Here is a 14,095-nt window from a genome sequence, read left to right as displayed (position 1 = left end):
TATATATATATATATATATATATATATTTAATATATGTATTTGTGTGTGTGTTACATATATTTTTGTAGTTAAAATTTTTATAATATTTTTACATGTAGACAATTATTTTACAAACACATGTAGCCTTAAATATTGTTAAAAAATATATATAATTAAAATGTAATTGTGTAATTATATATAATTTTATTATATAATATAATTGTATTTAATTACAAATTTTAGAATGTTTTTGCACTTACACCTTTAATTTCATGACAAACACATTTACCCTTCAAATTCTCATTAACATAATATATATATATATTTTTTTAATTATAGATAATTACATTTATATATTCATAAACAATTTTTGCATTTAGACATTTTTCATAATAAAAAAAAACAAAACATTTACCTCTCAAATTCTCCTTACCTTAATATTTGTTATTATATTATTTTTTTTCTCGGTAATGATTCTGATTATACTTATTTTTTCATTACTTTAATACAATAAAAATACATTATTATATTTAATTTAAATCAGCATAAAGGCAGTACAACAAGTGCTGCAATGATGTATAAATATTTAGCAATTTAAATATATTCTTTTTGAGCAATTTAAAGCAATGAAAATTTGATCTCGCATGATGTTTAATTACAAAATATTTTTCTGTAAAGCAAAATATAATTTTTATTTATTCTCATTTTGAGGTGAAGCGTGACCCGGGCATGTCGTCGACAGGTTTTGTGACACGGTGAAACTGGAGCATCTCAGCAGCAGCTATCTTTAAGTTGGCACTGGTTTAGTTCATTAACAAACCATCTGGGACCGCTGCGCCGCTCGTATTTGATCAATCTGCTCATATTGGTCATATTTGCTTATGCGTGACTGTAAACGACATCCAAATGAATCAGGCTTATCCGAATGTGCTCTCAGAGATTTCTGATGCATGTTTGAGTGTTTGTTTTGTCGTCTAGCAGGGTTTAAAGTCCCTTTATTTCTGTGTCTCTCTCCAGCGAGGCTGCAGAGGAGCTTCAGCCCAGTTCTCATGCCACGTCTTCAGTCAAAACCATGAGCAAAGCGTCCGCTGGAGCCCCGCGAGTCCCTCCAGCCGCAGCCAAGAGCTGGCAGTCGAGCAGCGCCGCAGGTCAGACCTTCAGCACATCACAAACCTATCTGCTTTCTCTTTGTTCGGGTTTGTTTCTTAAAGGGACGGGTCACCCCAAAAAAACCATTCTGTCGTCGTTTACTTTCGCTCATGTTTGACTTGGGTTTGAGTTTTTAGTCAAATGGATGTTAAGCATCTTATTTTTTCCTTCTAATATGATCGTGATATACACTTAAGAATCAAACAAACTCAAAATAATGTGAATATTCACCGTTTTATTTTTTATGTGAATAAAGGTGAATGAATGTAGTGGCTGTGGAGTAACTGATAATGGACACATGTTTGTACTCAGCCATTATTATGGTTATTGGAAAGTAACCCCTTTGTATTTATTATTTTTCATTGAAAACATATTCTAGTGGCTTTTAAAAAAAAAAAAAAAAAAAGCATGCAAGTAGTCCAGAAAACTCGTGTGTTTTCTGAAGTGAGTAAATCATGGCAGATTTTTTACATTTTGTTCTTTTTTTAGTTTTGTAAAGAAATGTGTATATATAGGCACAATTTATATTTGTCTACAAAAATAATCTCGATTTCAGCAAAAACCTCAGACATGAATTCAGTCAAATGTCTGTCTCTGTTGCAGAGTAATTTCAGTATTATTTATATACTATTTTAGAGAATTTATTGATATTTTGAATGAGCTTTTATTTGTATTTTTTTCCGTTTTCATTTCAACTAGTTTTTTTCATCTAATATTTTTATATTATAATATATTTAAAAATATATATATTGTATGTATATACATATACTTTTTAAATTAATTATTAATATTATAAAAGTTTTATTATATATTTCAAATGTAATTTTTAATTATAAACCATATATATAATATATATACAGTGGGTACGGAAAATATTAAATGATTTTAGCAAATGGCTGCAATATAACAAAGAGTGAAAAATTTAAGGGGGTCTGAATACTTTCCGTACCCACTGTGTATATATATATATATATATACTTAAAATATTACGTATTTTATCATATTTTTAACCATTTTAGGTCAGTCTTTTGGCATGCTAAACCCTGATTTTGTTCAGTTTAATAATTTTAGTACTTTAACTAAAATGTATTTATTTCAGTTAGTTGCCAAGACAACGTTTTCGAATTTAATTCCTTTGAGTTTTTTTTTAAGTTTAAGTTTAAGTTTTTCTTAAAAATATATATTTTTTGATATTTATTCATCATATTTAATAGTGTTTTAGCTTTATTTCTGTGTTGGCAGATGAAGGCAGGTGAGCGTCGCTCCTCAAGCGTGCTGCAGATGGCAGACTGATGCTTCTGGAAATGTTTTTGAAGCTTTGAGTTAATGCTTGTATTAGAGAGCTGTGTTTTATTCAGAAAGCTAAACTGATCGATTAGAGCAGCTTCACAGTCAGACATGTGTCGCGTGTTGACGGTTTGTCACGGGGTCTCAGGGCTGATGTATTGTGGGTATGTGGTTGGTGTTTACCCATCATGCCCTCTGGGGGCTCTTAAGAGCAGCGTGCTGACAGGCGTCGTGGCTCGAGTGACGGCTGAACACAGGTATCTCTCTGTAATGTGTGTATGGAGTGCCACCGGATGACCCGATGACCCCGATCTGGCTGGCAGAGCATCTCCTCAATTAAAGCTCATCCTCGTGATTGATTCCAGAGCAGTGCAAAAGCACTGGACAAACAGCCGTCTCATGCAGCATATGGCCTTCATTTCTCGGAGGAACCTGCAGCCTCTCCTTCAGACGTTCAGATGCTGCAGAGCTCTCAGAATAACTTTATTTTTGGGGGGGTTTTACGTCACTGATGGGGAGGGGTTAGACATATCCAAAACTAGCTTTTAGTGTGATTTTAATGTTTTAATTTTTATAAAATGTATTTTTAAAAACTTCTTTATAAATCTGGATTGTCTGCAGTGTTATATACTAATATTTTTTTGTGTCTAATATCTAGTTTTCAAAATGTCTGGTCATAATAAATAATATTATAAAGGAAAAATAAAACAAATTTAATAAAATAATATATATAAACAAAAACATATTTTTAGTATCATATTCGAGTATTTTGCCTTGTTTTTCTGTAAATATATCTTTAAAAAAAAAAATTTTTAAACCAGAAAGAAATTGCCTTATAGATTTCAGAAGAAAAAAAAAATATATATATATATAAGTATAAATTATTAATATTATAAACATTGTATACTGTGATTTTAATGTATGTATGTATATATATATACTTATGTATGTATGATTTTAATGTATATATATATATACTTATGACATATTTATAAATATATAAAATGTTGATATTTATATAATATATATACTTAAAATGTTAAAAAAATATTAAAACTCACTAGACCTAGACTAGTTTAGTATAGTTTAGTATTTTTTGTAGTATAGTATCTTTTGGCTTGCCAAACCATGTTTTTGTAAAGAAAAGCCCTCAGTAGTCGACCTCACGATCTGCCTACTACTAAGTTCCCACAGACCTGTTTGACACACAGCTCTGTTTCCTCCTCAGCTGAGAGGAAGTGCTTATCTTCTCTCGCTTCGGTCTCAGGATGTGACGATTCCTTCAGGAGGCTTGCAGGAGAAACCCGTGCTGACTCTGACCTCTGTGACCTTTGACCTGCTGCTACTCAATCATCTGGAGAGATCAGAATCTGATTTAGTTCTGTTAGACAACCTCATTAACCAGCTTATATATTCTCCCATTTGATTTGGTGTCATTTATATGCTCATACTTATATTCATATTTATATTTGGTGTGGTTTGCAAAGTTAAGTAGGAGTGTGAGTCTTTGGGTAGATGGCGAATCAGTTCTGTTTGATTCAGGAATGAGTTTTGGGAATTCAGAATGATTTGATAAATTGTAAAAAACGGTTAAAAAACTGTCAATATTTAATTTTTCCGATTTTCTGTATGAACTAAAAATTGAAAGTTGGCGTTCTGTGGAGGGAATACCCTCGAGAAATGGAAAGATTGTTGTTTAACAAACGGAAAATGGCTCGATGTCTCTTATTTTGTTTGTGGTTTACTTATCGGTTTATGGCTTCAGTATTTCATGTGCGCATGTGGGCGTCGCTGAAACGCTCCTTTCATCTGATTGGTCAAACAGCCCCGTCTTCTGTACTGCGTTAATTCATAAAGAATCGGTACAGTACTGCCAATGTTTTTACACTTTAATAAAATATTGTCGCACACCACCATTCACTAACTGCACATGCAATTTTAAGATGAAATATGTTGCTGGGCACATAATTATATGCTGGTGTGACATTCGGCGCGTGCGTCCGTTATTATTGATGCGCAAACAAACCGCGTGCACGCACTCTCGGCGCACTGAACTCTAGACCAGTCGTCAAAGTCATCCTGCGAGTGTTTTATAATGGATGCTGGCTAAAGAAGTGTGTTTTACAGTAAGTAAGTTGTGGTTTAGCGTTTCTGAAAGGATCCGTATAGTAGTGTATGCAATCAAGGCAAGTCTTTTGCCATCTCCTGTTTGGTATGGCAGTTTGACTTGTGCTTAATTTTTTTTTTTGACCTAGAAAAACAGGTAGTGCCTACTTCACAGTCATAATTAATGTTATTACATATAAAAGTAATAAACAACCCTCACAAGTAATAAACAACCCAATATGAATTCATGCAGAACAGAAGACGGGGCTGTTTGACCAATCAAATGAAAGGGGCGTTTCAGCTACGCCAACATGCACACATGAAATATTGAAGCCATAAACTGACAAAAGATTTTTACAGTTTACATTTTTTTTTTTAGGTTAATAAAATCATGATGTTTATTTAAAAAAAAAAACATTATGCACACATTTATTGGCACATCAGTTACTCTGATTTCTGATCAGAAAACACCAGAGCTTATCAAATGTGTTGAAGATGTCTGTCACTCACACACTCGCACACACTCACACATCACTCACTCACTCACTCACTCACTCACACACACACTCACACACACAAACTCACTCACACACACACACACACACACACACACACACACACAGCTGAGCTGAGCGCGGCACACACTTCCTCCAGATGTCCATCAGCTGCAGATAAAAGCGCGTCTGCGCACCAACGTGTCACTTTCACACCCTTACAAGCAGATCCATTCTCACCGGCTCGGAAACCAAGGGTGCATTCGCTGCGTGACCCGCGCGCCTTTGATTCTGAATGAGCCGCTGTGTGCCGCACCTCTGCGTGACCTCTGACCCCCTCTGTCTCTCCGGAGGCGGGCAGAGAAGGGAAGGCTTGTCCGAGAGAAGGGATTATTTTGCCAGGTGTCTCCTCCACTTCTGGGAATGTTGTTTCTTTTCCCGACTTGAGTAAACCGATCCATTGTTTTGCGGCGGCACGGTGTGGATGTCCCGTCCGCAGATGGTCCCTTCAGAAGAGATGGAGTTCGTATATCTTAACCAGAACTTTCCATCACCTTCAGTCACGCTACATAGCCGCGCACAATATCGCGATCTCATTACCGCGCTGTTGTTGTGGGTGAAGTTCAGCGAGGGGTCGCCCAGATTGAAATCTCTTTCTCTTTGATTAGGGTTGCCCAAAGCAGGTGCACCTGCGCCGCAGACGGGCCCCTCGTTCGGACGGGTCAGCAACAGCCTCCCCAAGGGCCCGGATCGACCCACGCCTCAGGTTCACCCCAGCGACCAGGACGATTCGCTGGTGCAGAGAGCCGAGCACATCCCGGCGGGAAAACGCACACCCATGTGCGGCCAGTGCAACATGGTCATCAGGTGAGACGCTCACACACCTTCATCATGATACAACAGCGGTCAATGTGTCATTTAATCCTCTTCAACACACATTCACAAAGATTCAACCATTGTTAAATGATTAGATTAAAGCAATAAGCCCCAAGAAGCCGTGGTTTACAGTGAATTTATAACCGCTAAGGGGCATTGTTGTACAACCCCCTTAGCTGTTATAAATTCACTGTTAACCACGGCTTCACGGGGCTTATTGCTTTTATAAAACGGTTATTCCATATACGTAGTAAGGTTTCACAGAATAAAACAGAGCAAATAAAGAGTAATGATATTAATAAAAACAGTATTCTTCAGCCAAACAATGTAGCTCCTCAGAAACAGTTGTGGTTGCAACAAAGTGGTTGCCAAGCAACAGACAAACGTAAACAAAGGTGTATGTTTGTAGAGTAATTTACAACAGCTTCGAACGTGGCTCAGCCAATCAGAATCAAGGACCGGAACTCTCCGTTTTATAAACTTATTTTTCCCTAAACAAAATGCTGTAAAATTTTCAGAAGAATCAGCAGCTGTGGTTGCTAGAAGTATGGAAGTATATAAAACTTCTAAATAAATATAATATAATATGGAAAAATAATGTGTTAAAATGATTAATGCATTTAACACAACAGTTCAATAAACAAGAATAATAATAGATACAATATAGTCAATGCTCCAATTTCACAAACAAATACAGTTCCAGTCAAAGCCACAGCAGAACTGTTGTGTGTCTCTGAAGCCTCTTTCACACAGAGATTACGGAAAATACACAGATAATGTGTCCTGTGATTCATTACTGAACGAATCAAGTGAGTCAGTGATTCAGTGACTCATTCATAAATATAGTCACTAGCTTCGTATCTGAATGAATCAGCTGTTTGAATGAATCGGTTGAGTGAATTATTCAATGACTCGCCGCTACCTGTTGGCACTTAGTTTCACGTTTAGAGTATCTTTTTTTTTAAACCATTTCATATTTCATCTATTAATACCAATTTATCATTATGAATGGAATGTTGAATCAAAATATTTATTTCTGAAGCTACTTTTTGTAATATCTATTCAATGCATTTCACATCTAACACCATGATTTCTCAGCCAAAATTGATGTGGAATTAATTTGCAGCTAGATTAATTAATGGGCACATCATGTAATTTATTAGATTAAAAATTTTAGTCAACATTCATTCAATACATTCAACAGTATGTTGATTTACTTTATTTTTTACCATATAAAGTAAGGGAATTTACCATTAATAAATGAACAGATTTGACAGTCTTTTACAGTTAAAATTACAATAATTGTATTGGCATAAAGTATGTGACCTGTAACATCTCAAGAAAGAAAGAAATAAATAATAATAGTAGTAATAATAAAACTGTATCAATAATAATGTAGCAAAATTCGTAGTCACGGGAAGGAGGCGGGAACCGGCGAACACTCAATGAAATCTTTAATAAAATAAACAAACACAAAATAGCGCGACAGCCCCTCGCGGACGACTGTCGCGCACAAACAAAACCAAAGCACAAAATAAACTCCAGGCCTGGTCCTCTCTCGTCTTTCACTGTCGTCCCTCCTCCTTTTTATCCTTCCGGAGCTCCTCCGTGAGACTCGAGACCGGTGAGTGGGGCAGGTGTCGCGCATTAGCAATTACTCCACCGGCCTCGCTTCGTTCCCACGGCTCTCGACCCCGCCCCTCTTGTCACAAATAACAATTAAAAGAGCTTCTTTATTGTCATTGTACATGAGAAACACAAAACATGAGAAAGTTCATGTTTCACAATCCTAAAAGCAACTCCAAAGAAAAGACAAACTTCATTCCGTGTGAAAAGGTTATCTGAATGTGGAGGATCTTTCTGATATTATTCACACAATAGATCGTTCATTCAGGCCCAGATAAACTCATCTAAACGATAGTGTTCATTTTAGCAGCTCAAAACACACTGAAGCATCAGGCTGATACTTTATAACTTTTCTGAACTGACTCGAAACTAAATTTGATAAGTCCTTTGTGAAAAATTTTACATTACTTTTATTTGGCATGTCTGGGAACTTGAGGGTTTAAAATGATAAAGAATACATTTATATATTTTTATGTGTGTTTTGAGTATTAATATTATATTATTATTTATTTTTCCATTTAGGTATTTATATATTTTTTTGACGTAACTTACATTCAAAATAATTTTTTATGTCTTTGAAAGAGTCTCTTCTGCTCACCAAGGCTGCATTTATTTGATCCAAAATACAGTAAAAATAGTGAAATAATATTATAATTTAAAATAGACGCTTTCTATGTGTATATATAGTAGAGCCCGACCGATATATCGTTTTGCCGATATGAGCCTGTTGCCGATATATTGGTATCGGCGAATATGCCGCCGATATGAAATTTTTTTTAATTGTTCAAAGAATATCGGCCGATATATCGATATCGGCCTTTTTTACTCCCTAATATCGGTATCGGCCCCAAAAAACCCATATCGGTCAGGCTCTAATATATAGTAAAATGTAATTTATTTCTGTGATCAAAGCTGAATTTTCAGCATCATTACTTCACTTTGGATCAATTTAATGCAGCCTTGATGAATAAAAGTATTAGTTTCTGTCAGCATTTGTCTGATCTCAAACTTTTGAACAGTAGTGTTACATTTGTTACAGGTTTTGTAACGCTGAACACCTACACAAGACCTTCATGTTATAATAGCTGAGAGTGAAAGGTAACATTAGTGTGATGCTGTGTGAAGTTTAATTTGCCGAGAAGCGAGCGTCTGAAGGGTTTTGGCTGTGAATGCTGATGTTTCAGGAGCTCAGACTCCTTCAGCTCGTCTCCAGAGAGCAGGATCCGTTACGCCACAGACTGCCAGACTCCTGGCCGAAGCGGCCCTGACATCCAAGCTTAAAGTCTCTGCTTTCTGCATCTGATATCGCCAGTGTCTGTTGTTTTCCCTTCAGGCTAATCATCCGATTTGTCAGCCGCATCCCCGCTGCCATCCTCACGTTACCTCAACAGATTCTCCACATCAGATCACATCAGAACGGCTGTTTTCACAGTGTCAGGACAGACGGCGCGATAGTCAAATTCTACATGCTTAGAGCAGTAATTGACTCAAAAGTGATCATTCATCTTCTCTGTTCATTAGTGCTGTATGTGTTTTATGAGGAAAACCATTTTTATGGTGGATACAGTGTTATTTTAGTATAATTGAGAGGAAAAAAATTAAAAATAAAAAGACAAAAACACAACAAAGTTACTAAAACTGATAGAAAAAAATTAAATTAAGATATAAAAATAAGAAATAAATTAATAAAAACTTTAATAGCATTTAAATGATACTACAAAACATTTAAATTATAATTAAAGTTTTAGTGATTTTATTTTGTTTTTGTCATTTTTATTAGCTTTTGTTTTTTTTGTTAAATGTCTATTTTTATTTATTTTATTTAAGTTTTAGTTAATTTTCAATGTAATTATTACTTTTTAAAATAATATACATTAGTTAGCAGCTTCATATTTTTGTGGCAACGGTGATTCTTTTTATTTTTCAGGATTCACAGATGAATAGAAAGTTCAAAAGAGCAGCATTTAATTGAAACAAATCTTTTGTTACATTATAAATGTCTTTACTGTCACTTTTGACAAATTTAATGTTTCCTTGATGAATAAAAGCAAAAAAAAAAACAATCTGACTGACCTCAAACTTTTAGACTGACATTTTAAACTGATAGTGTTACATTTGTTACAAATTTTGTAACCATGAGGAATGTTGCCTTGGCCACTAGCTGAAATTAAAATTTAATAATAATAATATTTTATTTCAGTTAACATGTATTTCAAGTAATGGTTTTAGTTTTATCTATAATGACTCCGAGTGGTTGTCATCTAATAGATTTGTAGCTGAATGATACTAAAACGATGATATTGGTCTCTGGTGTTTGCAGGGGTCCGTACCTGGTGGCGATGGGCAAATCGTGGCATAAGGAGGAGTTCACCTGCTCTCACTGTCACAGTTCTCTGGCAGATGTGGGTTTCGTGGAGGAGCGCGGCTCCGTCTACTGCGAGCGCTGTTATGAGCAGTTTCTGGCCCCGGCCTGCTTCAAATGCCAGCAGAAAATTCTGGGGGTGAGAGTTTGTGTTGCTAGTTAGTGGTGTTCACCAAGTCTACTATTGCTTCCTTCTAAAAAAAAAAAAAAATGTTCAAAGTTCTGTTTTTCCATCATCCTGCAGCATTTGTGAATGATTCCACAAATCGTGTGTCTCATTGGACTGTAATTAATTAAAATCAGTGACACTATTAACTATTAACTTCAGTGGTGTGACTGTAACTCAACTGTTGTCTGATAAAATTAAATATACACTGCCGTTTAAAAGTTTCGGATCAGTAAGAATTTTCATGTTTTTTTAAAGAAGTTTCTTCTGCTGGCTGCATTTATTTGATCAGAAATACAGAAAAAACTGTAAAATTGTGAAATATTATTGCAATTTAAAATAATTGCTTTCTATTTTAAAATACTTGAAAATATAATTTATTTCTGTGATGCAAAGCTGAATTTTCATCAGCATCACTACTCCAGTCTATTTTGAATAAATGCTGTTCATTTAAAATTTTTATTCATCAAAGAATCCTGAAAAAACTCACAGATTCCAAAAAATATGAAGCAGCAAAACGGTTTCCAACATTGATAATAAATCAGCATATTAGAATGATTTCTGAAGATCATGTGACACTGAAGACTGGAGTAATGATGCTGAAAATTCAGCTTCGATCACAGAAATAAATTACATTTCACAATATATTCACATAGAAAACAGCTATTTTAAATAGTAAAAATATTTCACAATATTACTGTTTTTTCAGTATTTCTGATCAAATAAATGCAGCCTTGATGAGCAGAAGAGACTTCTTTAAAAAGTAATAACAATCTTACTGATCCCAAACTTTTGAACGGCAGTGTATTTATTAAGTATAAGTGACAGAAATACTTAAATATATAATATCTGAAACAGTAATTTTGATTGTATTTAAATATTTTGAAATACATTTTCATATATATATATATATATATATATTGTTTTTTTTCATATATATATTTTCATATATATATATATTTATCAAATATAGATATTTGAAATATTATATAAAATATTATATTTTTTTATTATTATTTAAATATAATTATACATTTAAATATAATTGTCCCCTTAAATACTTATAATTTAAATAATATAATTGTTCGTCACGAGTGATGCTCTTAACTAGTTTGAGAGCTGCTGTACGTGAGCATCATCCCGTCATCACCGTCTCCTCTCCTCGTTTTCTCCATGATTGTTTCCCTGTAAAGCTTCATTCCTTCGTCATTCCCAGCCTCCCTCCTCTTGTTCTCTCTGTGGGAACGGGCTTTAATCGGGATCATAAGGTCTGGTTTATCTGGTCCCAGCCGCTCAGATGTGTCACAATTAGCACTTCACATGAACCTGCCTCAGAAACACACGGGACGCCGAGCCGCTCGGGCGGAAGGGCTTCACTCGGATAATGAGCCTTAAAACACCTGTTTCATTGTCTGAAGATCACATTTCATTTACAGGAGGTCCAGAAACTTGTTTGAACAACATTAGATCAGATCTGCACTCAGTTTATAGATCTGATCAGTGTGTTAGTCAATCACTGATTGTCTCAAGATCAATTTCAGTCCATGTTTTAAAGGGGTCCTATTATGCTCTTTTACTTTTGAAAAGTGATTTCTGTTAAATAAAATATCTCCTTTTGAATTGGACTTTGAGCTTTGTAACTTTGCAGATCTTTTTTATGCTCAAACAGCAACATTACAGACTAACTAAAGTTGAAAAAGTGAAAAAACATAATAGGACCCCTTTAAATGCACTGGGGTTTCTAATCAGGGGTTTGTGATTTGATGAAAAGCTAATAATTAAATTGAAGGTAAACTTAATATAAAAAAGGGCCTGCACAATTAAAATAATGTAAAATCGTGTTATAGCTAGTCTGATTATTAAATCAATGGCTGTGATTTAATTAAATACGTTTATAGTCTGTGAGAGTAAAGGCACTGTGTTTATCTACACGCGAGCAGCTCATGATTTCAGCAGCTCAGATTGGCTCTGTTCACAGGATAATGTATAATGTACATATAATGTAAACACCCTTATATAAATACATATGTATATTAGGGCTCTCAAATCGATTAATCGCAATTAATTGCATCTAAAATTAAAGTTTGTGTTTACATGATATATGTGTGTGTACTGTGTATATTTATATGTATATAAATACACACACATACAGGTATGTATTTAAGAAATATTTACATGTATATATATTTATACATGATTTATATTATATATAAATTTACATATATAAATAGATTTCTTAAATATAAACATGTATGTGTGTTTTTTAAATATTTATATATACATATAAATAGACATAGTACAATTAATCGATTTGACAGCCCTAATTTATATAAATATTGTAAATGATAATAAATACATGCAATTTATTAATTATAATTTTTATAATATTTAATGTAATATTATAATCATGCCTTTGTAATATATATACTATTTTAATATTATAAATTCTAAAAAAATGTCTCTCTCTATCCAGGCATTTTTCTTTTCTTTTCTCATACATATATTATTTTCAAATATGCATATATAATTTAAAAAATAAAATCTAAATAAAACACTTACTAAAATGATGAAATATTATTTGTCTAGCTGCATGTCATGTGACCATTAATTGACATCTGAAAACCGTAAATGTAAATGAGTTGCTGAAATATTCAAATATTAACAAAATCTCAAGGATTACATAATATTTTCGGTCTGACTGGTTGGGCTGGAACAGAAGCTGCTGCTGTAGATGTAACAGTGGTATGCGTGAGGAAAGCGGGCTGTGCTCAGAGCCGCTGCTAATCAACGCTTCTCATCTGCTAACAGGAAGTCATCAACGCCCTGAAGCAAACCTGGCATGTGTACTGCTTCCTGTGCACCGGCTGCCAGCAGCCCATCCGCAACAACACCTTCCACCTGGAGGACGGGCAGCCATACTGCGAGACCGGTGAGAAAGGCCGCCCACTGCCTGTCAATCAAACACTCACCGCTTACACGACAACCAGAAACACTTTACTGTCTTTTATATATAGATTTATAATATATTTATAATTAACAAGCGTTTGAGTTTGATGTTAGATTGTTAACATAGTTTGTCATAAATTTTGTGCCAGATAATGCTCCATTTTTTTAATATAAATTTTAATAGTAATAATATGACATTAACATGTTATTGAATTAATGAAAATTTTTTCTATTTTAGGAAACTTTTACCGCATTACATTCTGAAGCATAATATTATACTTTTGTACTTTATATGCGGGGTAGATGACTTACAAACTGTAGTCTGTTAAATGAAAGAGCTGCAGTGGGTTTGTGAGTTGATAAAAAGCTAATAATTAATTAAATCATAAAAATGTACAGTAAAACTAATGTAAAAACACTTGAACACTAAAAATAGAAATATTTTATTTGTTTACCTGCATGTCAGTGTGACCATTAACCGACATCAGAGAACTGTTAAATTATTGAAATATTAACTTCCTCGGAGATATTTCAAGTAAATATTTTAATATCGCATTTCATAGAAACATAACACTCCTTGTTATTTCAAACTGAAGAAATCACCATCCGAATCGATGTCTGATTCATGAACGAGCTGATTCTTTCCTGTTGAATCATTCCACAAATCACACTAAAAGAATCATTCGTGAATCAGACTGATCCAGTTGCGGCTGTTCTTGATTCAACAACTCATTGGGCCTCATTCATGAAACATTAGTAAATAGGAGTAAATTCGGAGTAATTTGCGCGTAAAACGGACCTTCCCGGAAACTCTCCTCCGGATTCACAAACGCTTCGTAAACTTCCGATTTGATAGTTAAACATGCATATGTTAATGAATTCCAATCATTTCGTAAATAATCATACGCTCATTCACAATTACCCTAATCCCCGCCTATGAATTACAGCTACGCAAATTGCGTGTCCAGGAACGCAGTGGAATATTCTGGTCTACTTTCTCAGGTTTGGCTCCAGTATATTGCATAAATCCAAAAAAGACTAATAGGCCATATGCCTAACAATAAATATTCAATAACGTGTGTCCACCAAAGCGTTTTTAGCCA

At 34.3% G+C, this 14,095-nt stretch overlaps 1 protein-coding gene across 2 annotated transcripts in view; it reads left to right on the top strand.

Moving 5' to 3' along the window:
• LOC107749371 (PDZ and LIM domain protein 5-like) overlaps window positions 1-14,095 on the top strand; it is a 29,332-nt gene that overhangs the window by 9,402 nt on the left and 5,835 nt on the right. For both annotated transcript variants that reach the window (XM_016564522.1, XM_016564512.1), the window contains 4 exons: window positions 998-1,128; window positions 5,685-5,883; window positions 9,839-10,019; window positions 12,855-12,975. In XM_016564522.1, coding sequence (XP_016420008.1) covers window positions 998-1,128; window positions 5,685-5,883; window positions 9,839-10,019; window positions 12,855-12,975 — 632 coding nt within the window. The remainder of the gene's footprint in view (window positions 1-997; window positions 1,129-5,684; window positions 5,884-9,838; window positions 10,020-12,854; window positions 12,976-14,095) is intronic.

This window comes from Sinocyclocheilus rhinocerous, unplaced genomic scaffold (genome assembly GCF_001515625.1).
Source record: "Sinocyclocheilus rhinocerous isolate Xijiao unplaced genomic scaffold, SAMN03320098_v1.1 scaffold1033, whole genome shotgun sequence".
Classification (NCBI taxonomy): domain Eukaryota; kingdom Metazoa; phylum Chordata; class Actinopteri; order Cypriniformes; family Cyprinidae; genus Sinocyclocheilus; species Sinocyclocheilus rhinocerous.
This window is presented reverse-complemented; position numbering and strand designations above follow the sequence as displayed.